We start from the raw sequence: 27,481 nt of genomic DNA, 5'->3' as shown, positions 1-27,481 counted from the left end.
TCTGCTATCACATTAATTATGTGCTTTATTAGGAGAGCGACAGTCAGTGCAGGCGGATAAAGCTGGGTCAGTCATGTGATAGAGATGGACCGATGTGGGACAGACTAACTCGGTCTGTCCAGATTTTCATTTCCTGCTGGCCAGCTATCAGTAACAAAACAACCTATGGCTGCACCGCCGCTCATTACCATTCAGCTGTCAATAAAATGATTCACCACTGCTGAGTCATATCACACTTTCTTCCATTCTTTCTGCTTTTTTTTCATCTCTCTATCTCATTCTGGTTTTTTTTTCGCTCCCAGTCTGTTTTTTGGTCGTTATTGGTTCTTCAAACAGAAAATAACAAGAAAAAGACCATGACATTATTGAAATTATTATTATTATTATTCAAATGATATGCACTCCCATAGATAAACAGCATATTACAAAAAGAGATACTGAAAGCATTTTTATTCTCATCTTAGCCCTGTTTTTTGGAGACTCGGTTTTGCTGTTTTGCTGCTGTAACTGTGAGCACCTAAGAGGAGGTTTCATCTCAATCAAATGGGAGAGAACCCCAAAGAGTTATTGTATATTTTGTTTTTCACAGCAGCCATGTTGACATGTCATTGCAGGGTAAACACAGGTGTAATTATAAAGTTGATTATGGCCCTGGTAGCCTATTGAGCATGCTGGCTCACTGGAATGGCTGTGACACACTAAATAAAATGGGACCATCATTTATTTCATCAGTTACACCGGTGTCCCAGTCTAAAATGCTTGTTTGAGCTGTTTGAAGTCAAAGTGACTTGCCGAGATTTTTCTTAAAATAGTCGATTGCAAGAGGTAGGATTAGAGCGACTCTAGAGCTACACTAGGACTGATGTTTGTTCTGTACAACATTAAAATAGTGTTCAGCAAACGTAAATGTGACTAAACCAAGACTGTTTTAAAATGTAGTTTGTGGTGATAAAAAAAAAAAAATACTCGTACTCATGAATATCCAAATGACAAAACATTTATTCTTTAGATATTTTGTTCACGGTGGCCGGAAATCACAATGAAGCCACGTGGTGACGTGTCAGTTGATCTTCTCTCAGAGATGCTGTGGCAGATGTGGAGGGTACATACTCGGGGGCAAAGGATTGTGCAGCACCTGAACAAATAAGACAAAAATAAACTGTGTAATTCTCAAAGCACCACAAAGGGTGAACTGCACCCCTAACTTCTCTGTCTTGGTTCTCTTGTGTTATTTACACATATTTAAATTAGGTAATATGCATTTGACATTTCATGCAAAATTTGGCCCCTTTCTATGCAAATGAACCTCATTGCAAAAACAGTCCAATTCACAAAGATCAGCGCTAATAGCTACATGCAGTTACAGTGAAATTATTAGCCTCTTCATAGAGTTGGTGGTAACTGAAACGCATTTATAAGAGGAGTCACGTACTTCAAATCATGCCATCTTCTTTAATAAGTAATTTACCTCTTACAATTGTCCCTAATTACCTCCGCCAAGGCCAAAGGCCTAAGAAGGAGGTTATGTTTTCACCTGCGTTGGTCTGTTTGTCTGTCTATCTGTTAGCAGGATTACTCCAAAAGTTTGAAATGGATTTGAATGACTTTGATTTTTTGGAGGGGTGGGGTGTGGCACAATGAACAATCCATTCGATTTTGGTGGTGATCCGGATCATGATCCGGATTCAGGAATTCTTTTACGGATTCCAATCAGCCGGAGCATTACAACGACAGGGTATAACACATGCGCAGTGAAACTGATGACGCATTGATGACGCATGACCCCGCCTCCTTCCTCCTTCTGAGAGCAGAGAGATACGTGTGTGGATGTGTGTGCGGGAGCTGCTGGCCATCCGCGGTGAGAAAGAAAAAAAGCAATAGATGACGGGATGAGAGACAACGTAGTGTAACGTTATACAGACATAACAAGGCTGCTGAATGACAGAGGCATCCGCCGATACGTTACACGGAAACACACCGTGTTAATAATAAGCTGACCGCCTCACGTTACTGCCAGCTGTGAGCTGTGATCTGTTTTTAATGTCACGCGTTGGCGGAGGTCAGCGCTCTCCGAGTGCCATTCTAGTGTTGCTTATGTTTTTTAATTTCCTCATCTTGGACAGCACTTTGTGCTTATGGCTTGAAAAGTGCTCAATAAATTAAAAACTATTATTATTATTATTATTATTATTATCTTACAGTCGGAAGTTGTGTGTTTGAAAACACCAACAGCACTGACGGACAGGATATTAAATTCTAAATAGGGTTTCTCTCTGTCACGTTTTCAATTCCTTGCCTGAATCTTTGAGGAATGTCTCTGCACCTCGGTGGTCAGGACTTACAGCTTTTTCTCTCTGCCATCAGTCTACCAACTGTGTTCTTTGCACAAAGGCAACATTGGATAATTGCTATCTGACGTTAAAAAAAGGGGAAACTGCGCTCAGCGTAATATCATCAGTGCAATATCTTTTGGGAATCAGACCTTAAGGCAGATAGTTGTTGCAAATAACGCAAAATTTATGGTGCTAGCAGCGGCCGTAATCCATTATTACCTCACTGTGCACTGGCTCTTCCAACCCTTTGGTTTATTTACCATTTATGCTCAGGTCGTCATCTGAACCGTCCAAATGGTCATCATGTGCTCTACTATCCGGAGGTTCTACTTTTCCAGACAAAACCTCACTCATTTCACCAGTCTTGTTTTTATTTGGTGGTCCACTATCAGTCGTAAATCTCTCTCTTCTGATCTCTGCTTCATGCTTATTAAAGCCAGTTTAATTTTCATGTCACCAAAAACATGAATATGAGAAATATGAAATATATTATATTTATATATATGATAATAAAACTGAAGTTGTTGTACTGTTTGTGTAGTTACATTTTCATTTGCATTGAATTCACGGCAAATTGCAGCCCAACCACTTTTTCTTTTGCTCAGTAGCAGTATTACTACTTTCGCTTACTCAATGGTTTGTCTCCAGATTAACACCAGTGACGGTGTTTTTTATTCCATTCCTGGTTTTTAAGAGCACCACAGATCAAAAGCATGTGCTCCAATTAACCTAACAAGGCTTAAGCCAGGTGTTCTGATTTAGTCTCCCTCACTTTGCTCCAGGACTCCGAAGTCTTCAATTAACCCAAATTCAAGTCACATTCATGAAAGCTACTTAAATGTTCTAGTGTAAATAGTACACATCAAGGCCTTCTCCTCTAAGTCCTGTCTGTGAAAACCACCCTAATTGATCATGAAGATTTCGTTTCTGAGTTGTATTTTGTGTATAAAAGTACATATCTTGCTGTGAAAGTAACCTGCAGTAGTAGTTAACCAGTACAACAGAGGGGGATTGACAAAGCAACAGTTGAATAAAGCAGTGGGAACAAAGTGGAGCAATAAATCCAGTGGCCATCACTCCAACCACTAATGGGTTACTGCTGTTAGCCTAATGGAGAAATGGTCTGCCTTCATCAAGAGCCTCAGAGAGAGAGGAAACCACAAAACCAGACAGGCCACTTCTTTATGTGGCACAGTAATCTGTTTTTGTAGCTGATAAGCAGTGGGAAATCCTTACCTTTCAAATGGTACATGATTGAATTAAGTAGGTAGCCTTCAATGGTGTGGTACTGCAACTACAGCCGATGGAGGATTAGAGCATTTCATTGACTAATAACTAATTGTACAATAAAAATAGGCATTAATAAATGTGTTTACAAATTAATTTATTAATCTATGAGTAAATGGACTAAAATTACAAAGTATTTCATTATTTGACATTTTAATGGCCAATAAAAAGATGAATTATGAATATAATTTACAAGTGAAATATGAATCCATCAATAAATAGTTCAAATTAAAAAGGGAATTACAAAAACACCATAAAACAGTTAATAAGTACATCATTTAGAAATACATTAATGAATTCATAAATAAATAGCGGAATTTAAAATTGTATTTGAAAATGCAGTTTAAAAAGAGAAATAAATAACTGGATTCACAAATACAATTAAGAATACTGGTTTTAATCAGGCATTTAAAAGGGCAACTTTTTTCCTATTTGCATTAGCTTTTCCTTGCTGCATTTGCTGAATGTGTTAGCTATTGGATTTGCTGAGTCATTTAGCTTCTCCATTTAGCCTCTGCATTTAGCATTTCCATGACCCTCACGGTCCTCGAACGAATTCAAACAAGGCAAATCAATGCAAATTATCCACGTGGGATGTAGCCGGCCCTCTGATTGGCTGTCAGCTGTCATAGATGGCACTGGTGTTATGCACACTGACACGGAAGTGGGAAAGAGAGGAATGCAGATCTCTCTCTGAATCCCGCACAGGAGAGATAACAAGACGTTTTGGTGTGTCTTTTGAAAACTCTCAATCACAGTGGCATGGCTGCGGCCATCCACAGTACTGTTCAGCCGCGGTCAGTCGCGCTCATGACCCTGCCCATCCTGGGGGTCTTGGTCGTGTGTATAAACCCTATTGTATAGGCGCGACACCTGCGCTACCGGAGGTTAAAACGTTTTTTATTGGGCCAAGATGTGTATATTCTACACGCCAAGGCTGCTAAACATTTTCCGAGGAATAGGGTTTTAGTTAGTGGTATCGACAAACAGTTCCAGATTGATCTAGTTGATGTTTGTGAATATTCTGCAGAAAACGATAATGCACGATACCTGTTAACATGTGTTGATGTATTTTCTAAATTTGCGAGGGTCAGATGTCTTCAAATCAAATCAGCGGGGGTTGTCACAAATGCTTTGTAAAAACATCCTGAGCCAGGGTAGGGTGCCAGCAAGACTCCAAACGGACAAAGGTACGGAGTTTTATAACAAACAGTTTCAACAAGTATTGAGCCAGTATAAAATCAAACAGTTTTTAACAGCAAATGAGACTAAGGCTAGCGTGGCGGAGCGCTTTAACAGAACATTCAAGACGTGGAGATATTTAACAAGCGTCACGTCGATATGTCGACATAATCCAGGACCCTGTTGATGCCTATAACAAGTCTCATCATAGGTCAATAAAGATGCCTCCCGCTGCTGTAAAGAAAGACAAGGAGAAGACTTGTCTTGTCTTTAACAACTTGAACAAGCTGAAACCTCAAAAAATGGCTTTAAATTTTGTGTCGGGAATACAGTGAGAATTTCGAAACTCAGGGGTGTTTTTAGAAAAGGTTATCAACAGACATACACAGATGAGTATTTTACAATAACGGAACACATAGCCAGAGATCCAAGTGTGTATAGACTAGCGGATTGTGGTGGTGAGGTGTTGAAAGGTACGTTTTATGAGCCAGAATTACAATTAGTAATCATCGATATAAAAATAAAGTGTTTAAAATAGAGAAAATATTGATCAGAAAAAAATCACAGCATAAAAGTCTGGTCCTTGTAAAAATGGTCGGTATGGCCTGGAAAATGTAACTCATGGCTCTCTGAAAAAGACATTAGAATAGAATAGAATATATCTTTATTGTCATTGTACAAGTACAACGAAATTTAAATGCAATCCTTAAAAAGTGCAAGAAACACAAACAATAACATGCCTCTAAAACTATATAAAAATAAATATTAATAAAAACACATATACCACACACAAGACATTCACATTCTACAGGTATTGCACAACTCATATCATTATTGCACAGTGAATATTTGCAAGTTTTTGCTGTGTTTAGTGCAGTTATGGCTCTGGCATGAAAACTGTTCTTTAATCTGTTTGTCCGTGCTTTCAATGTCCTGGAACGTCTGCCTGGGGGCAGCAGTTCAAAGAGAGAATGTCCGGGGTGAGATGAGTCCCTGACAATATTCTGTGCTTCCCTGAAACAGCGGGAACTGTACAGATGTTCCAGGGAGGGGAGAGGGCAGCCGATAATCTTTTGGACTGTGGTGACGACCCCTTTGGAGCTCTTTCCTGTCTGCAGCTGTGCAGCTGGAGAACTAAACACAGATGCAGTATGTCAGCATGCTCTCTACGGAGCAACGATAAAAGGACACAAGCAGTTTTTGTGTGAGGTGGTTATTCCTGAGAACACTCAGGAAGTACAGTCTCTGCTGTGCCTTCTTGGTGAATTCTGTGGTGTTGACACTCCAGGTGAGGTCATCCTCTATGTGAACGCCTAGAATGCGGAAGTCTGAGACCCTCTCCACACAGTCCCCGCCGATGGACAGGGGCTGAATGTCCGTCTGTTTCCTCCTAAAGTCTACGATCAGCTCCTTGGTCTTGGTAGTGTTCAGGACCAGGTTGTTTTCTGAGCACCACACTGACAGCTGCTCCACCTCGTCCCGGTATGCAGATTATTGCTGCTCCATAAAAGGTGTGGGCTATCCTCATACGCTTCACTTTTGAATTGAGGCATATCAATGTCAGAACGATAGAGAAGAACGTTTTTTATGTTACTCTACCTAGTACTGCATCATTACAGATATACCCTAATAATAAGATATGGCGCTACAGGACAAAATAACAAAGCCAATTGTTCTGAGCAAACCATACGAGGTGGGAATTATTGAGTTACAATATCCCGCTGGTTGGCGGCCCCGCTGGGACCCAACACTGACACCACACTGCTGGAGGCCCAGGCTGTGTTGTTGGGCCCGCTGGAGGGAAGGGAGGCACGAGAGAACCAGAACCAGGACTGAGCGGGGCAAAAACATTTGTAACTTTAACTTGACCGTGCAGCAAATTTTCCTTTAAAATTCCCCATAAACATCTTTGTGATTGTGGGGAAACAAACACCTTTGGTTTCTCTTGTGGATGAACATATGAAATGTACAGCAACAGTCTGCCATCAAGGTCAAGTTGAACTGAGGAGAAATACGTGGGAGTTAAGCACATTAAAGAATGGGACATAAAGGTGGCAGACAGCATTCATTTATTGAAGTCTTCAATGTTGCAAGTGTCTACGTGTATGCAACTATTTGCAATGAAAACTAATTTATCTTAATAAACCTGAATTTTTTCTGTTTTCAGGAGTGAAAATTGAAGACAGGATCTGACAGGACTCTGGAGTCCCCAGCACCATCACAACAACTAAAACCAGGACCTGAGACAGACACACATTAACACACAGATACATTCCATGTTGAGCTAATTATTGTTTAAAAAGCCGCTCTTATCTAGCAAATCTTGACTGAATAAGCTGCACTGCACTGCAAAGTGTGCATTTGTGATGTTAGATGTTAACACCATTATTCACTAGAACTTTAAAAGCCAGTAATTTGCATTTTTAGGCAAATTAACTCATCATGCTTAACTAAAAGATCAAACTGCAAGTTTATCTCAATCACTTATTGTTATTTCTCCAGACTAGACATAACTAACAAGCCTAAACAAAAGCCTTCTACTTGCTGTAAAACTAGCTATTAGCCTAGCAGGCCTAGTAAGCCAAGATGGCCGACCCCTACCAAAACAACACATACCAGCAAGGAGCAGGTGACAGCTATGGGAGCTATGGAGAAGGCGGTGGCCAGGATGGATATGATTACCCTCCCCAGGAAGAGGACGCAGCAAGCGATGTGACCGAAGGACACGATGAAGAGGATCAGATGTACGAAGGAGAATATCAAGGGATACCACATCCTGACGAGGTGAAGGCTGCACAGAGAGCTGCACGGTGAGACACGGCTGATTGGTTCTTTCTTTGAAAATGTGCAACAGTATAGCTGCAGATGTACTGATTATAAGCAGGTTTTGAATATGTAGTGTGTTCACTCTTGAAATATAAAAATATTACACAATGCATTAGACAGAGGAAGTGACGGTGCCATAGCTACAACAATGAATGACATGGATCACTGATGGCTATGCCTTCACGAGCAATTTGGGGTTAAGTGTTTTGCTCAAGGACACACCGACTTGGACCGGAGCAGCCGGGGATCTAACCACTGACCTTCCGATTGGTTGGGGACCTGCTCTACCCTCTGAGCCACAGCAGCCCCCTTCTTCTTCTTCTTCTTCTTCTTCTTCTTCTTCTTCTTCTTCTTCTTCTTCTTCTTCTTCTTCTTCTTCTTCTTCTTCTTCTTCTTCTTCTTCTTCTTCTTCTTCTTCTTCTTCTTCTTCTTCTTCCTCCTCCTCTGTGACATAGAGCTCCTACACATTCTCATCCCACCTCGTTACATACCGCTGCTTTGTCACGCCCGTTGGCGTCACTTTATTTTTGGTATCAAAACCACTATAGTTACCCTTGGCATCACTTTAGGACTAGGCAACAAAACCACTATAGTTAGGTTTAGGAAATGGTTGGGCTTAAAACTACTACGTTTGTACGGTGAAAATGAAATTGAAAGTTGTGAACACGGGACACCAACAGCGCTCTCCTGGATGAAAGCCTTGTGTTTGTTGTTTTATTTTGACGTACAATCATGTATAGATTTTAAAAAATTGTATCAAAGTGAATTAGACTTTTATTCTGTTGACTGTGAGCATGAATGCAAATGAACTCAAACTCAATTTAGGGACCCCGCCCAATTTTCAAACAAAAACAGGGAAAACTTCAAAATTTTATATTAATCAGTTGATTCTCATAATCTCAGGGTTGCTACGGAGTTCTTGTCATAGAGTACAGTGATTTGAGTTGTTCTATATACACACACAAATCAAATAAACTTGTTCTTTATAAATGAAGTGTTTATTTCACTAACTACATGACTAAACTACTGAACAATGGAATGAATAGAATGAATGAAGGGTAAATCAATGAATAAATGAGTACAAAGAATACAACAATGAACATTTAGGAAGTGGAATTAATCAAATGTGACCATGTAGATTCAGTGACTGATATCTATCAATTCAATTTGTGGCTTGACGTTTATCAGTTGAGTTTAATGTACTAATGCATCGTTAATCAGTTGAGTGTTTAAGAAGCACCAGGGAAGAGCTCTCTCTCTCTCTCTTTCTCTCTCTCCCTTTCTCTCTCTCTCTCTCTCTCTCTCTTGCAGCAGCAAGTCGCTGAATCATTTCTCCCCTCCTTTCTTTCGTAGCTGGATGGGGGCCATTTGGCATCTTAACCAATTCATTTATTTATTTGATTTCTTTCATTTAAAGTCTCTTTTCTTCAGCACATTGGTGCATGGCAGGGCAGAGAAGCAGAGAAGCGAGAGGGATGATCCGGCATGTCGGATCTAAAGTTCTTTAGTCATAGTTGGAGCAGTTTAGAACCAAGGTGTCGAAGAGGCTCCAACACATTCTCACTTCCAACTCATCAAATACCGCCACTTGGTCAGTGTCCCTCGGCATCAGAGACCGACGCACGGGGTACCCCTTTTACATTACTTTTGGACGGACCCGGGACGGCGTGTCAATATACGCTCGCTATATGCATAGTGTCCTTTCAAAATAAACTCTTCACAGGAAGTGAGGTTTAGGCAACACAACCACTTAGGTAGGGTAAGGAAACGGTCGTGGTTGACGTTAACTTCACTTACATAACGAGTCATGTGACTGATGACTCACGTGATTCAGGGGACTGACGATACCAACGAGTCACATGACTAACGACTGATGTGATGCAATACGTCAACTTTACTTGCATAATTGTCCATTACATCCTTGTGTTTCGATCACGTTTTGACCAGGAAACCCTAAAGACCTAGTGGTTGGGTGGCCTACAGATAATGAGCTGCCACTTTGCAGATCTCTTGGTACTACGTTTTTCTCGACGAAATTCCACTCTTACGGCCGGGCCAGACTGGGCACGTCGGCAGCTTGTGGCGTCTGCCTCACTGAACTGCTGCATCTCTCACGCCTGTGGTGTCCACAATGGCAGCATTTCTGCTGCAGCGCTGCTGCTGCCAGCAAACATTACAGCAATGGTCGTTTAAAAGAAGGCTTGAGACTAACGCTTTGTCCACACCGGGAATGTCAGCAGCGCGGGGCGGCTGCCTCTCTGAACGGCTGCCTCGCTGAACGGCTGCGTATTTCATGCGTGTGGTGTCCACGGCAGCTGCGTTTCTGCTGCTGCCAGCCCTTTCTTTCTACTTAGAGTTTGCCTTTCACAATGGCCATTTCACTTCATTATGAATGTCATTTATATTTATTTTAGACAAAAAAGGTTAAGAAGTGTGTGCTCATTTGTAAATAATAGTAATAATCCACAATTAAAACCCAGTAGTTTATTTTTCCATGGAGACCTGCAAATCACTGCATTTTCTACAACACTGTCCTGCGAACATTTCAGAATGAAAGTCTCGTGTTAACAAAAACGTTTGAGGGATTTTATTTTGAAATGTAAGCAGGAAGTGTTAAAAATAATCTACTTTTTTCATGTCTGTGACATATTCTACAGATGTAGTAATGGAGTAACTGTAGTAATGTTGCTTGTATGATGTCAATATACTGACAAAAGAAAATTTTCACTGGGAAAATAGGCGAAACCTTGAATCTCTAGAAGACATGCAGGTTTCGCAGCCGCCACACGCTGCTGGCATTCCCAGTGTGGCCCGGGTTGTACAGTATCATGTGTTTCTGATTTCTATTAAATAATGCATTTCTTCTGATTGCAATGCAAAAAATCACAGATTTTAATGATTTGAATCATAAGCTAACAGGTAATCCCTGCTGGGTGTGATTAGCTTCTTGAGCACACTTTCACATCCGCACTCAACAACAGCAGAAATGGTGGCAGCGCTTGAGAGCCAGTTATGTTCCCCAAACAGTATTTTCTTTTTTTAACCAAAAACAGACATTCCTCCGACGAATAATGAATTTGCTTGGACCCCACAGTGAAAGTTCCCACACCCTTCAGCATGTGAGGTGGCTGGTAAAAACCTTGCTGGGGCTAAGGCTCAAGGGTGCACAAACTATATGTTTTTAAGTCTTTTGGACCAAGTCCAAGTCAAGTCTCAAGTTTTTGAGACGTGACTTGTAAGTCAAAGTTTTTCCGGTCCGTCAGTGCTTCATAAGAACATCACAACAAAATCACACCAAATACTTGTTTTTTTTTATGGAAACGGGGCATTTAATGTCCACTTGTAAGTATGAATCAAATCATCTGTATGTTTTAGATAGTTCAATGAGAACACTCAAAACAAGTGCAAAAAGCCCCATGATGAGTTTCTGTCTGTTTGGAACATTGTAGTGTTTCAACCAGCTCAGGTTTAGATCTGAGCACATCTCTGATTGGTCACATTAACCCCTGAGAGCTAATTGGTAATCAGCTGGATGCTCACACATTGTGGTGTATTCAATTAACGAAAGTCAACTTCCGTTTTCATATTCTGAGAATTGTTAAGTGCAGTGCCTTGGCTTTGTTTACGAGATGCTTGAACCGTTATGTATGTTGCTGTTTTCAGCAGCTAGGATCATGTATCATTAGGTGTAGGAGCATATACTGGAAAAACAAAGTTCGGAAACTTGTGTTAGGTGGATTATTTCTCTGTTGTTACAATGCTAATGGGCATTGTATTTTACATCGTTGGAAAGCCTGTTTATTTACCTTCGCAATGATGTCCAACTTGTAAGGATCATGCATGTGTGGGATGAGCAGCACAGCTGATTATGTGGGGAGCGCCCAAGAAAAATGTTCCAAAATGCTCTGCCAATGGTAAACAGTGTATTCTCATAAGGCTACCAGGAAGCCTGCAATGACTGCGCTTCACCGTCAGGCCCGTTTGCGCTGGTGTCGACAACACAGACAATGGAACCTGAACATGTGGGGGAATGTCATGTTCAGTGATGAGTCCAGGTTCTGTCTGCGAATGTTGGATAACAGGATCAAAGTATGGAGACGACGTGGAGAACGCTATGCTGATTGTTGCACCGATGGAGTAACAGCTTTTGGTGGGGGCGGTGTCATGGTGTGGGGCGGCATCTCCCTCACTGGCAAAACAAGGCTTGTCATCATTGAAGGCCATCTCAATGCAGTGAGATATCGGGATGAGCTTCTACAGCCAGTGGCGATCCCATATCTCCACAATCTGGGACCTAACTTCATCCTCCAAGAAACAACGCTCGCCCCCACAGAGCCAGGGTTATCACAGACTACCTCCACAATGTGGGAGTAGAGAGAATGGAACGGCCTGCCAAGAGTCCAGACCTTAACCCAATTCAACACTTGTGGGATCAGCTTGGGCGTGCTGTACGTGTTAGAACACAACCACGCTGGCTGACCTGCAACGAATCCTGGTTGAGGAATGGAACGCCATCCCACAGCAACATGTGACCAGGTTGGTGACCAGCATGAGGAGGAGGTGCCAGGCTGTTGTGGCTGCGTATGGATCTTCCACCTGCTACTGAGGCTCCTGACATATTGTATTAAATGAATAAAGTGTAAAATTGCCAATATGTCTTGTTTGTTCCTTGTTACTGAAAGAGAGTTCAATCATCCAATCCACCAAACAACTCAAATCAAGAGTTAGTACCAACAGGAGAACACACTGTTTACCATTGATGGAGCATTTTGGCAAATTTTTCTTGGGCGCTCCCCACATAATCAGCTGTGCTGCTCATCCCACAAATGCATGATCCTTACAAGTTGGACATCATTGTGAAGGTAAATAAACAGGCTTTCCAACGATGTAAAATACAATGACCATTAGCATTGTAACAACAGAGAAATAATCCACCAAACACAAGTTTCCAAACTTTGTTTTTCCAGTTTATATACAAAAAATTGTATGAGGTATTTTTAAATCACAAATTCCTCAAGCGTCAGCCTCCTCCAACATCTTGTTTAAAACAGGGTGGGTGGAGCAATTATAATTTTTTTTTAATAATTAATACTATAGACAAATGAAAACATTAATGAGAATTTTAAATATTTAACAAAAACGAAAGGGAGCTCTTTTATTTTTAAATGGACTTGCATTTATATAGCTTCTTTCTAGTCTTCCGACCTCTCAACGCGCTTTACACTACATGTCAACTAGGGATGTTAATAATTAACCGTTAACCGACAATAAGCACTTTGACCCATTAATGCTATGAGAACGGTCAAAAGAAATATTAAAAATAAAATAAAAAGCTGAGCAAAACTCAGAGGAACTGTACACACACTGCACTGCTACACTCACAGCTCTAACATTACTGATAACTGACAGAGTAGCAAGTAGCAGACACACAGCTGAAAACCTCGCAGCTTAACAAATTGATGCAGTGGAGACTTACTGCGAAAGTTAACCCTAAACCCTAACAGTCTGTTTTGTTTGGGTTTTGTTTTTATCTTCACTGTGTCAAAAATATAAATGGCAGTGCAGTCCCAGATTTACCAAATCTGAAAGAACCTCTGAATGCAATATAGAGTTTAACTGTCCTTCCCTCCAGTTTCTGTCCTTTCAACCTGACTTGGCATTGCACAAGGATTAGATATCAATCCTGGAATTCTTCTGATCAATCACGAGCCAATTCTCTTCATATTTAAAGCATCAGTAGGCGAGATTGGAGCAAATATGATTAAAAAAAACTTATTTTTTTATAAAACGGTCGCTATATCGTGACATTGGTACATGAAACAGGTAACCTGAAAAAAATCATGTGTCTCTGTGTCCTCCGGTGCTCCTAACGGCATCTCCAAGATTTCACAGACCGGAGGAAAACAAGCAGTCAGAGCTGATCTGAGGTCTGTTGTCCATCTGCTGTCTATGAGAGCCGGCTGTCAATCACTCACTAACTCCGACCAAACGGTCAATCTAGGCAGCGCTGATCAAATATGAATCAATATTCTGTTATGTTAATGCCGATTTCTCTCCTCAAATGTTTTCAGAATCATCTTGTAGTGCACGGTTTAGCTGTAAAATGGGAAAGTTTGTGACGCCGCCACCATTGTGAAATCTGGTGACGGAACGCCAAGTTCCGGTCACATGACCGGAGCACAGCCAATAGGAACGCTCTCTCAATGAAATGACCTGTGATTGGTCTCCTGTCACGGGCTAGATTTTCTAAAGCCTGAAAACAGAGCCATGAGGAGGAGCAGAAGTCTAGTTATCTCTCAGAACACTTGAATTACAATATGCTGAAAGGTTATTATGGGATTTTTGCCCAATGATGCCAAAAATATACAGCCTACTGCCACTTTATGGGTTTTGAAATCCCTTGATCTGACAAACAACACCAGAAATAGACATCTCAATTAGAGATACTCAGAACAGTGTGAATGGAGTCAGATAAACATTTTGTTTTCATCTTTATGACTTCCTATTCTCCTTCTCTTTCTGTGTCCCAGGGCTAAAGCTCGAGCATCCGGCAGCGCAGTCTCTGAACTAGAAGAGCTATCTGAGCAATACGAGGACATCATGGAGGACTGCGGCCACGGGAAGTTCCAGTGGACGCTTTTTATAGTGCTGGGCCTGGCTCTGATGGCTGACGGAGTCGAGTGCTTCGTGGTAGCGTTTGTTTTACCGTCTGCAGAAAAGGATCTGTGTCTCTCCAATGCAGAGAAAGGAATGTTGGGTAAGGGCTTTAATGATTTACTGTGAGGTGTCTGTGAGAGAACTGTTTTACTGGTCTGTGCTGTAGAGGAGGATTTGTGTTTGTGTTGTGCGTTTGGTGTGATTCTCTCTGGTTGCTGAACAGAAGTTCAAAGCTGCCTTTATATTCCTTCTGAGGCTCTGACATAGAAACACAAGTTATACTGTGTTTGCCAGAGTTTCTCTGTGTGAAGGAATCTGTGCTTTAACCTAGACATGATCACTTAGATCTAGGGCTTGTGTGACATTTACCAGATAAGGTATCAAGACAACACTCATAAACTCTGGGTCAATGTCACTAAATTGAAAATTGGTGAAAATCTCAGTTTTTCCCCACTGAATACCATACATTCCCAGAATTACCTTAACTTTATGTAGCAACAGGCCTTTATCTTCGTATTTCTCATTTTCCCAAGTAGTGTATCCTAAGAGAGTACAGTAAAACAGAGAGTGTGATGTCCCTACATTTCCTTTTAAAATGTAATTGGCGAAACAAATTAGCAGTGTATGAATGTAATTTCTAGGAGACAGGGTTGTTTGATAAATTCAGCATAATGCACATTTCCACATCTTTATTTCCATCAGTAGAAAAATACAATCATGTCATATCTACCATTGTCGCTTGTAGTTCTTCTTTTTAAGAGAAATACTACTCACAGTTCAGTCTACTTTGACTTTTGATGTACACATTCAACCAATACAAGTGAAGAACAAAACCAACATACAAAGGAAGAGGAAAGGTTGTCTGCACATAGAATATTGTAAGCCCCCAAAATCTAATAATGCCCCATTTCAAACTTCAAGTTCATTTTTCAGGAAAACATCCATGATTTTTTAAACACAGACAAAAAGAGCTGTATCCTAAACAGGGCGTAATACACATTTTTGCATTTCAAACATTTTTGCAATACACATTTTTTTTAATTAGAGAAAAAAATGTTTGCATTGTAGTGATTATGAAAAAGAAAAAATCCTGTTGAAGACCGCTTCAATGTGAAATATTAAAAGCCTTTTCCAGGCTTTTAATGTGAAACATTTGTGGTTGGCATTAACTAGTTAGTGAGAAGTGAGAGTAGTAGAGTGGTGACATGTTGAATTGATGGAAATAGCTCCAATCCTGCCACCTCAATGTTTTTTCCTCAACCTTTATTAGCGGTTTGCTTTGATTTGTTTGTTCTGGCTGAATCAAAAAACACAGGACGTGGTGTTAAAATCTGTCCCTTGTGCCAATAGGTAGTGAGCACTTCCACGAAATTCACCTCGTTGTTTGGAGTGGTTGACAATTGACAGGTGGGGGTTCTCAGAGTTTGTGGGAGGGTTGCCTGGGTTGTGATATTTCAGGACAATTGGGCACAGGACGCATCATCAGTAGTGTACCCTTGTATCATCAGATGTTTCGGCCTTTTAACACTATACACCCTCCACAAAGGCAGCCAGCTGCAGGGTGATCAATCCTCAGCTTGTGTACTGTGCCCAAGTGTCCCGTGAAATTCACCTTGCTGCTGGGAATGGTAGACGGCTGAAAGGCTGACAGGTGGGGGTTCTCCAGTGGGTTATGCGGAGGTATTTGGAGCCCTGCCCGGATCATTCCGCTTGAGCCAATCCACTGGCTGCTTCTTTCAGCCGCTTCTGAGATTGCTCTGATGGTCTGCCGCAGAGCCTGACCGTGGCATCCCAGCTCTTTCAGCAATCTGATGGTAGAAGAAGCCACGAATCCTCTTCATCCTACCTCCACTGGATAGACTTTGGTGTTCCAGCCTCGCTGCTTTGCTTCTGCTGCTAGCTATGTGCAGCTTCTTACGTTCGTAGGCCTCTTCAACCAAGTTTACCCATGGAACTGTGAACTCTACTATGTAAGCAGTCTTCAGTGAGGGGGACCAGAGTACCAAGTCTGGCCTGAGGTTGGTGGAAGCAATCTCGGGTGGAAAAATGAATTGCTGGCCGACGTCCACCGACATCTTCCAGTCGCGAGCCATGAATAGGCGTCCTGTGTCTGGCTTGGTGGGAGGGTGTTTGGGGGTTTTCTGTCCTTTTCGGACAAATGATGTTGCCTTAAGGGGATTGGTTGCTCTCAGGGGGGGCAAGGAGTTGGTCGACCGTCACTTGTCTTCCAGAGCTGATGCCTGACCTGATTGTGCCGCCAGGTGTAACTGCCTTGCGAAAGGCTGGTCTTGCAACCTGTCATGATGTGTTTGAGAGTCGCTGGAGTTGGGCAGAGGGCACAGGTTGGATCCTCGCCATACCAGATTCTTTGGTGATGGAAGAAGGTCGTATGTCGCGCTGATGATAAAGCTGATCTTGCTTGCTTCAGTTTCCCATAGCTCGCTCCAGCTGGCTATTATTTGAGAGACCCAGCTTTACTTTAGGGTTTATGGTACTATGCTCTGATGTAGTTGCTTCTCCGTATTGTTTCATACTTAGGACCTTTTATCAACTTATTTCCATACTCTTCACTGTCATTAATGGCATTTAGAAACATTTAATGGTTTGAGTAACTATGACTGAGATATAATAGCAAACCAAAACAATAACGAATCATAGGATTAATCCTAAATTAAAAATAACAATTTTTCTTTTGTTACTCAAAATATGTGGTAACGCCACATCATCCAAGATGGCGCTGTGATTGGCAGCCTCGGTGTTGCGCCCTCTAGTATTTTTTTCTGTTTTTGTTTCTCTATTCTGTTTTCTGCTCTCCTTCGCTGGCTACGTTCAGCTACATCCAACAAGAAACTAGTCAAACTTTTCCACTGTTTTCTCATCCAACCAGAAAGTTTTTCAGAGCTTTTAGATGGAGGAGCAGCAGCTCTCTATGGGATTACCAGGAGACGCAAACGAGGGAAACGAGCTGATGCTCTCATTAAACTGAGACAGCGAAGATTTCCAACTGCACTCCCGTTAATACATCTGGCGAATGTCAGGTCTCTGGCCAACAAGGTGGACGAGCTGCTGCTTCTCAACAGAGCAAACATGGACTTTTGATGATCCGCCAACCAGTGCTTCACTGAAACCTGGCTCGGTGAGCACATCCCGGACACTTCACTCTATCTGCCGGGCTTCTAACTCCTCTGAGCGTACCGCTTAACAGAACTATCAGGGGAAACGAGAGGAGGCGGAATCTGCTTTTACATAAACGAAGGTTGGTGTACAGATGTGACAATGTTGTACAAAACATGCAGTCCTCTATTAGAGACTATTTTCATAAACTACAAACCATTTTATTCACCGCAGGAGTTTTCCTCGTTCATTCTGGTCGGTGTTTACATCCCACCTTTGGCCTGTGTTAGTGAGGCTGACCAGATTACTAGCCTGGAGAAAAATCACCCAGACTCCCTGCTAATCGTTCTTGAACAGAACAGACCTCCACCAGGGATAATAACGCACTGGACCACTGCTACATTACATTAAAGCCTATCGCTCTGTCCCCCCGTGCAGCTTTTGGACTCTCTGATCACTGCCCGGTTCATCTTCTCCTTCTCCTTGCAGGCAGAAACTAAAATCTGCTCAGCCTGTAGTAAAGACTGTGAAGAGATGGACCAACGAGGCAAAGCTGGAGTTACAGGCCAGCTTCGACTGCATAGACTGGAGTGTTTTTGAATCTGCTACTTCAGACCTGGATGAACTCACTGACCCTGTGACATCTCACATCAGTTTTTGTGAGGACATGTGTGTGTCGACAAAAACCTTCAGCACATACAATAACAGTAAACCCTGGTTTTGTTATAAACTGGCAAGAGTAGACCCAAAATGCAGCACACAGAACACACAAATTAAGTCAAGGTAAATTTATTAAATAAAAATTAATCTTAATCCTATGCTGGGAGTGGGTAGGGGGCTGGTGGAAGGGGCTCGGGGTGTCCAGTCCTGGGGAGTTGATCCTAGTGTGGACAGGCAGGGCACGAGGAGCGAATTCCCACTCAACTCCAGAGTTAAGCACAGGTAATGTTTGTGAGCTCAATAAAGCTACTACGAAGGGGTAGCTGGAGAGTGACAGGCAGGCAGGTAAGGCAAAGACGACAAGCAGACGTGGTGAATCTTGAACACAAGGAAAAATAGGCAGGATTAGTCAAGGCGACAGGTAACACCAAAAAACAAGTTCCAAAAGTTAAGTTGGCCGGAGGACGTCAATACCACGAAAGGTGACTGAACGATCTGGCGGAGTATGGAAGGAATCCCAGGGTTGATATACTGCAGAGGCTGTGAATTGATTGGAAGATCCTCATCAGGTGCGCCAGCCACAACGCCAGAGAGGAGGAGGAGGAAGGAAACCCACGCCCACCTGCACTTTCACACACACAAAGACAGACAGGGGGAGACAACACAGGAGACAAAAGGGCAGGGAACACTGGGAAACACTGGGAAACACTGGCTAGGAGTCTGATATACGACAGGTTTACTGCAAAACTCTGGCAGCTTCGTCAGACCAAGGAGGAGGCCTACAGAAGTGGGCACAGACAACCAGGCCAGGAACACACACTGACGAAGGAGATCAGAGCAGCAAAGAGAAGCAGAGAAAAAGGAGAATAGAGAAACTGCAAAAAAGAGAAGCAGAGAGCTGAGTTCTGCAGCAACTGATCTGTTGGAGGATTTGATAGGATCATATTGCTTTCACCCCATATGAATAACATATAATAACTGATTATACATTTTTGTATCTATGTGCAACAACTCAGTTCAGCTGGCAGCAGACTGAAAGGTCAGGAGTGTGTTTGTGTGTGTGTGGCTGTCATTGACATTTTATGTGATATATGTGTGTGTATTTTCTAATAGCCTTCTGAAAATCATGTGACAGGTAATGTAATTTAATGCGGTGACCTCTATTGCCCTCTACTGGTGACCAGGTGAAACTACAGCATATCATTATCTGCTACACTAAACTGAATTACACCTGGCACTGTGCAGTCCTTCTTTGTGTTTTCAAAACCCAAACCCTCTTTCCAAACCTTTCTGTCCCCCCTTTGCAACCGCAACCGCATCAACCCCTCTGTCTCACACCTATAACCTCGGTTTGGTCCAGAGCAATGTTTTGACAAGACTGTGTGTCTATGTTTGAGTCAGCAGCGCAGACATAGTCAGAGTGATCGATACTCTTTGTCCTGACCTTGAAAGAGCTCTACAGTATTTCAGCGCCACCCCCGTATTCCAGGGACACGGTTGAAAATCGATACAGCTTTCCTTATAGGGCTAGGAACAGAATGTTGTCATATTGAAGTGTTATGTATTTAAAATGATGTGTGTTTGGTTCAGTATGTGCAGACCCAACATGATTTGTCACACAGTGAGTGCTCCCCTGTTGCATGGCCATCTGCATACTGGGGCGTAATGTCGTCAGCAAGCCAATCTCTACTTGGCGGAGGCACAAGCACGCTGCTCATCAAGGTCTTGAAATTTTAAAGGTCCCATATCATGCTCATTTTCAGATCATACTTGGGGTTTTTAAACATTAAAGTATGTAAAAATATTCTAGTAGAAACCTAAAAAACTTTATTTTCCTCATACAGTCTGTCTGAATATACCTGTATTTACCCTCTTTCTGAAGCGCTACGTTTTAGCGCATTTCAACGGAATTGCAATGGAATTGCGTTGCTAGGCAACAGCTCGGGTCCATGTTTACTTCCTGTCAGCTGACGTCATTCACATACACTGCAACAGGAAATAAACTGGGACACATTTAGAATGTTTAGTTTAAAACTTTGAAATTGTCTAAATATTGTAGATTTGTGGCATCACAAATGGACAGAAATCCTGACGGCTTGTTTCAAATGCACAGTTTCTGAATACGGGCTGTGTGTATTAATCTGTGGATTCAGCATTTTGAAACTTTCACAGTATTTATATAGCACTTAAACCTGCTTTATAATATAAAAGACATGAAAATCTCACTTTTTATAATATGGGACCTTTAAGGCCAAATGAGCTGAGTGTGCCGACTGCACACAGGTGACATATTTTCTCAGTGTACCATAGTCAACCTGACTGTCTGAGAGAAATATGAGAGGATGAAAAACAGGAGATGACTGAATGTGTTTGGTCTAGTGATAGCCTACAGTGTGGGTGGGGGGGGGGGGGTTCCCTTTGCAATTTTGTCCTTTGTGCCCTTTTCAGATTGAGCTTCTAAACGGGGCAACACGGTGCTTTCAGTAAAGACTGTCAGATGAAAAAAAACTGCCAAAACCTTAAGATGGTTTTGAGGACCAAACCCATTTTTGGAAGTACACATGTAAGGAAGGAAAAGTCTGATTGAAGTCCACATGTTTGGGGCAAATTTTGTGAACCATCAAAAATATTAATATCAAACACATTATTTCCTTTAAAGGGAATGTTTGTAAGAATCAGAAATTGCTTATTAACAGCGACACCTGTGGCCGTTAAGTCAACGAAAGTCAGCGTCCTGTCGCTCGCGCTTGTGCTCGCTCTACATAGACATGAACGAGCATCGCTCAAAACAGTGAGGAGACACACGTCAGCTAAAAGCACAATATCACTCTATATTTCAGCTGCTTGGCAGTAATGTTAGCTGACCAGACGAAGGTCTCTCCATGAATCAATGCTGATCCTAGTGTTGGCTTTTCCTGCCTCAGCCTCCCGACCGCGGCCGGAGGGAACAGGGGAGACACCGGAGTTTTGGTCGGAGACGATAACGTTTCTCTCTGCGGAGCCCCGTCACTTCACAAGACACGGGAAACCTCTGTTGGTCTGGAGGAGCTGCAGCAGTTATTTCTGCACAAATGTCCACTAGATATTCTCAGAGCTAAACTAACTCTTCTGCAGTGTGGAGTGTGCGCGCATGCACGTGAGAGGTGGAGCGAGCTGAGCGAGTGAGAACGAGCGTGGAGTGTGAGTGAAGGCAAGCAGGCAGAGGAGCAGAGAACAGCAGAGACTCCGGTCCTGGAGACCAAAGCTACGGTCTCCCCCGCGTCCTCCGACCGCGACCAACACTGTTTAACAGACGGGCTTCACTAGATACAACCAAGAGGTTTTGGTGCTTCCATGTAGTTTGTGTTGGAGTCTTGTCTGAACAGCGTAGACACACACGAGCGCGCATGGGACACCGACCCACAATAATTATACGTGTAGAAGTTACAAACAGTCCCTTTAAGGCGAGTCTTTTCTCTACTGGTAACCATGATAGTTTACGGTGCATGCTGTCTGTGTTCGTTCTCATGGGGCAGTGTAAGAATAGTCTTGCAGCTCTGTTCTGGGCAATTTGTAATTTCCTCAGTACACTTTTTGATGCAGAAGACCATACAGGTGAGCAATAGTCCAGGTGGCTTAAACTTAAAGATGTAACTACTTTTCCCAGAATGTGTGCTGGAATATACGGAAGGCATTTTCTTGCCATGGAGATGTTCATTTCCCATTTTCCTGACAATTGTGTCAATGTGCTCTACCCATGACAATGTACTCATTTGCACACATCACTAACAGATTGTCTACTTGTACTTCAGAACCACTCTGTAAACTACGTCCTGTTGTTTGTTGTTGCTGTCCATCAGTGGTCAGGGTTTTGTGTGGTTTGTATGTAACCTGGCTGCAAACTAATTTCCCCTGTGAGGGGACAATAAAGGTACTCATAAAGGAATCACATTCATAACTACATGTTCACTGTTCGATGTGTGCTGTCAGTACCGTACCCAGTAATGTCTGACTGGGTTTTATTCAACTCTCTTGGTTGCTTCCAGTTTGCTTCTAGTTTTTCTTGCTGTGATAACTGAGCTCACGAGATGCAGATTAATTTTTATTTAATTATTTTCATATAATTTACAAGTTATTAGACAGATTAAACAGACAAGAAAGGAGAGTGGATGTTCAAGGATGATTTAAAACAGAAAAAAAGAAAAGAAATAGGTAGACATGTTGGGCAGTTGAACCACCACAACACTCTAGAAGTTGTCTCTGAAATAACATGAAGCTGATTTGGATGAGTTGCTGTACATTGACCTGCCTGATTGAAAAGTCTGAAGACATTTTTAATTATAAATGTTGTGTTATAAGTGTTTGAGGGTTTTGAGCTGAAAGGCAAAATAAATATTAATCTTCAGATTCTGATGAATATCTAAACATTTTGTTACTTGATGTGACGGATGTGAGCCTTACAGGCAATCTCTATTTCTCTTCCTCTGTGCAGGTCTGACTGTCTTTCTGAGCATGATGGTGGGAGCCTTCTTGTGGGGCGGTCTGGCAGACAAAGTTGGCCGTCGGCGCTGTCTGATTGTGGCATTAGAAATAAACTGTGTCTTTGCCTTCCTGTCTTCGTTCGCCCAGGGCTACGGCTTCTTCCTCTTCTTCAGGGTGCTTTCTGGCGTTGGGTAACAACACACGCGCACACACACACACACACACACACACACACACACACACACACACACACACACACACACACACACACAAGCACACTCTTCCTTTTAGTTAGTTTAGTTAGGTTTTGGGTGGACTGCAGCAAAGCAGGGCCAGCCCAATAAGTCTGTCCCTGACTGAGTGAGTGTTCTGCTCCAGTTTCTCAAATTTAATAAACTTTTATAAAATTTCAGAAAACTTCTAATACAAAAAAAATTGTCTTAATGTAAGTAAACAACTGAGGAAGTATCATGGTGATACCTATTAATTCAATTGTTTACTCTATTCACCTGTAGTGTCTTCAAAATGTAGTACATTTTATAATCCATGTCTTTAAAGGCCGTTTTCTCTCAGACTCTCAGCCAGAAATCTCCACTTCAGCAGCACTTACATCCACCAAACTCTCCAGTTTCATTCCCATCTATAATCTGAAGGTTTTTTACTGAGGGATTGTTCATATGTCATTCATAGCCTGATTTATAGAACATTTTATTCCTAAAAACATGGTGAAAATTGATTTTTCTTTATGGCTGTTCACAGTATTTTCTAGTTCATGAACCTTTGACTTGAATATTTTCAGAAAACTTGTAATACAAAATCAACTGGGGAGGTTTCATGGCGTTATCTATTAGTAAAATTGTTTACCCTATTCACCTGTAGTGTATCCCCTTAATGCAGCTTTTTAAGCTCCACACCCAAAATCCATACGCAGAGTCTGGTCAGGGCGTGGCGCAGCAGACTGCTCCATCCCAGAGTTACTGTAGTCCACAAGGAGCCACACTGGCTCAGAAATGAGGTCACCTGCTGAGCACAGCACAGTGAATGTGAAACACAACCACTAGCAGTTTGCACCATAACCTCATTGGTATATATAATTTGTCATGCATATCCACTCTGCTGCATACAACACAGAGTCAGAGTGAGCAAGTGAACGAGGAAGTCTGGTGGACAGGTAGGGAATGGCAATTAATGGTTTTGAGGAAGTGTTAAAGTGGCTGGAGAGGGGGACAGAGAGGCAGATTGCGACAACTAAAGTGTCTTACCTTTGCTTTCCGAGTCACTGTTTGCTACATCATGACTTTGTCCCTTCTTGTAATGTTTGATTTAGGAATAGTTCTTCTGTCATGGCAACACTTCTAATGAAAGGCTCAGTGGTCAGTGAATTAACCTCAAAGAGGACAGCTTTAATGCACCTGGAATCTATTTCATCTGGCACTTTTGTGTAATCATTCCACCAATAAAGAGAACTGTTGTATTTTTAAATGATTAGTTGTAAATACAACTGTCTCTTTCTCTTTCATTACTTTCTCATTATACCTGTCTACTCTCAGTATCGGCGGCACAGTGCCGATCGTGTACTCGTACTTCTCCGAGTTTCTGCAGATGGACAAGAGAGGAGAGCATCTGTCCTGGTTGTGTATGTTCTGGATGATTGGTGGGATCTATGCTTCATTCACTGCCTGGGGAATCATACCCAGATACGGTAAGAACTTAAAAGAGGTCAGTAAAGATAGAACACTATACAGCATTCCTTTAATTCTGCTTGAGAGGAAAGTGGGTCATTAAAACATCCAATATAGAATTTTGGACCCATGTGGAGTCATTTTATGTACAGACAGGGATGAAGGAGATTTCTATGACTGATATATTGACATTTGATATAATGAATATCATTTTTAAAGTAAGCATGTTTCTCTAAAGCCCGAGACACACCAGGAACGTCAGGAGCGCGTGGCGGCTGTGTTACCTGTTGTTTTTTATTTCAGCAACCGTGTTAACAGGTTAGAGCAGCCACACTGCCCGCGTGAGACGCATGTCTCACGCACGTCACACGCGCTCGTCTCACAGCAACAACAGACAGAGAACGTGATCTATTGACTGTATATTGACATCATATCAGCAACATTACTACAGTTTCGATGACTATCTGTAGAATATGTTACGGAGATAAAAAAAAAAAGTAAAGACTTATTTTTAAATCAACACTTCCTGCTTTCCTTTCAAAATAAAAGCCCTCAAGCATTTTTTCTTTGGACAGAATTCCTTCATTTTTCTAACACGAGGCTTTTATTCTGAAATATGTGCCGGACAGTGTTGTAGAATATGCAGTGACTTGGAGAGCTCCATGAATGAATATAGTACGGCGTTTTAATCGTTGTTTATTACTATTATTTACAAATTACCACACATTTCTTAACCTTTCTCTGTTTAAAAGAAATATAAATTATATTTATAATGAAATGAAATGGCCATTAAAAGGCAAACTCTATGTAGAAAGAAAGGGCTGACAACAACAGCACCTGCAGCAGAAGAAACGCAGCGGACACGCAGCTGAAACCCAGCTGGTGTGAACACCCGACGCGTGAATCACGCAGCCGCCACACGCTCCTGACGTTCCCTGTGTGTCCCGGGCGTAATGGTCACCAACAGCCTCTATAGTATGGTGACCACCACACTGACCCCAGGAAATCTAAGTTCTTAAAACATGAGGATGGTTTGAATGGACCTTTTGTTGATTGGCTGACTAATCTTTTTAAATCTTCACCAATTCATCAAAGTGCAAAAGTCAAAGGAATTAATGGTGTCAAAAGAACAATGTCATATGTTAAAAAATGTGTGTGCATGTGTGTGTATGTGTGTGTGTGTGTGTGTGTTCAGGCTGGGGGTTCAGCATGGGCTCAGAGTTTCAGTTCCACAGCTGGCGGGTGTTTGTCCTGGCTGCAGCTCTTCCTGCTATTGCCTCGCTGATTGGACTCACCTTCATGCCTGAGAGTCCCCGCTTTCTCTTGGAGGTGACACTGCAGACATGTTTATACTGGACTTCTACTCTAACACTCAGATGCAGTGAAGGACTAGCAGTTCACAGTTCAAATGGTTTTGAGGGCTTCGTTAAAGGTCCAGTGTGTAACAATTAGGGGGATCTATTGTCCAAAATGGAATGTAATATGAATAAGTTTGTTTTCTTTAGTGTATAGTCATCTGAAAATAAGAATCGTTGTATTTTCATTGCTTTAGAATGAGCCGTTTATATCTACAGAGGCAGCGAGTCCTCTTCCATGTTTCTACAGTAGTCCAGAACGGACAAACGAACACGTGGTGTAGAGAGGGCCATCCGTGTATTTGCATTTTCGTGTCAGCTAGGGCTGCACAATTAATCAAATATTAATCGCGATCACGATTTTGGCTTCCCACAATTAAATGAACTTGATCGACTACGATATTAACGTTTAAAATGCGAATGAGGAAATAGAGTGATTTAATATGACATTTGAAAAGTCAGCTGTATAAATCAAGCGCTTCCTTAATTAACAGCAGGAGATGCACCATCAGTCAGCAGACGATCGAAGCCTGATGGTTTTAAGCTGTCTCATGTATACGATTTTTCAGTCAATCACACACACATGCAGCCGCAACATGATGGTTTTAAATCGACACACAGCGGCACAGTCAGTAACGTCTCACATACACACACACAACATGTCGTCGCTGGGGAAGTTCTTCAGCGTGACTAAAGAAAACATTAAGCTGCAATTTTTCACAACTGTAAGTCAACTGCAAGTGAGTATTGGGAGATGTTAAATTATAAAGCTATCAAAAACAAAAACACATGCTTAAGTTCAGGCAACAAAATAATTTAGTTAGGTTTAGGATAAACAACTTGGTTGGGCTTAAAAGTGAAAATGTGACTTCACATTATGAACTCGGGACATGAACGAACAGCTGATTGTAAAGTGAAAGTGAAACATGATGCACGGGACATAAACAGTGGTCTCTTGGATGAAAGCCTTGTGTTTGATGGACCCATCCACCTCAAGTGTGTCTCTTTCACTCTTTAAACTACATCACCACAGTCACTTTCCCTTAATGTTTAATGTTGGTTAATGGATGGGTTTACATTGTAGTTAATGGAAAGCCCGATGCGTCTCTTACCAGCGCTAAAGGGTGCCTTGTGCGGCAGTATTGATTGCCGACGGCCGTGATAAAACGTCGGTATTTGAAACCCTGGGAATATGTGATGGACTGGGTGGTTCAACACTCTTATAGGGAAATGCAGAGAAACAAATTGCTGTGTGTTTATGCTGATGACACTGCTAATTATTTGCAGATTTTTTACCAATACGACAAGATTGCTTTAACATTGCTGTGTGCATGCTTATATGCGTGTGTGTGTTGAGCAGAATGCCAAGCACGATGAGGCGTGGATGATCCTGAAGCAGGTCCATGACACCAACTGGAGGGCCAAGGGACAGCCAGAAAAAGTCTTTACTGTAAGTACATGTCGCTATCCAATATGCATGTAACAGAGTACTAATGTATTATCAGATATGACCAGATGTGCAGTGAATTGATACAAGCAGCACCACAGTTTTGCAGAAATTTTGCTCCTCCTCTTTCCCACTGATTGGTCACCAAGTTGACACAATTTGCCACAAACATGACACCATTTCTTTTTAAAATCAGCACTCAGTCAAATATGAACACACACACACACAGCTACAATCATTTGAACTCATTCTTTACATATGTCAGGATCTCAATCAGTTTAAAAATACATACATTTGTTTCAAAATGATATTAAAAAGATGATCATGATCATCAGATCAGATTCTTGAGTATCAAAGTAATCGAGGTGATTGATTGATTGTCTAAATAACGGCTAAGTGGTTTCGTTGCCTAATCCTAACTACGTTTTTTCCTGTGAAGATAGAAGTTTTTTTTTTTATATAAGACTGGAGTGGAAA

The 27,481-nt window shown here is 41.8% G+C and overlaps 1 protein-coding gene and 1 long non-coding RNA gene across 3 annotated transcripts in view; both read left to right on the top strand.

The window, feature by feature from the left end:
* Nucleotides 1-27,481, top strand: part of LOC141765528 (uncharacterized) — a 90,524-nt gene that overhangs the window by 45,624 nt on the left and 17,419 nt on the right. The gene's annotated exons all lie outside the window — the stretch shown is intronic.
* Nucleotides 1-27,481, top strand: part of LOC141765508 (synaptic vesicle glycoprotein 2B-like) — a 60,222-nt gene that overhangs the window by 15,322 nt on the left and 17,419 nt on the right. Inside the window, exons 2-7 of one of the 2 annotated variants that reach the window (XM_074631529.1) lie at nt 6,970-7,612; nt 14,159-14,385; nt 22,531-22,711; nt 24,071-24,222; nt 25,398-25,531; nt 26,918-27,007. In XM_074631529.1, coding sequence (XP_074487630.1) covers nt 7,389-7,612; nt 14,159-14,385; nt 22,531-22,711; nt 24,071-24,222; nt 25,398-25,531; nt 26,918-27,007 — 1,008 coding nt within the window. In that variant the 5' untranslated portion in view covers nt 6,970-7,388. Of the gene's footprint in view, nt 1-6,969; nt 7,613-14,158; nt 14,386-22,530; nt 22,712-24,070; nt 24,223-25,397; nt 25,532-26,917; nt 27,008-27,481 lie in introns of those variants that run through there. The other variant, XM_074631530.1, reaches the window with a different exon arrangement.

The sequence above is a fragment of the Sebastes fasciatus genome, chromosome 4, assembly GCF_043250625.1.
Source record: "Sebastes fasciatus isolate fSebFas1 chromosome 4, fSebFas1.pri, whole genome shotgun sequence".
NCBI classification, from domain to species: Eukaryota; Metazoa; Chordata; class Actinopteri; order Perciformes; family Sebastidae; genus Sebastes; species Sebastes fasciatus.
Note: the sequence above shows the minus strand (reverse complement) of the source record. Positions and strands in the feature narration are given on the sequence as shown.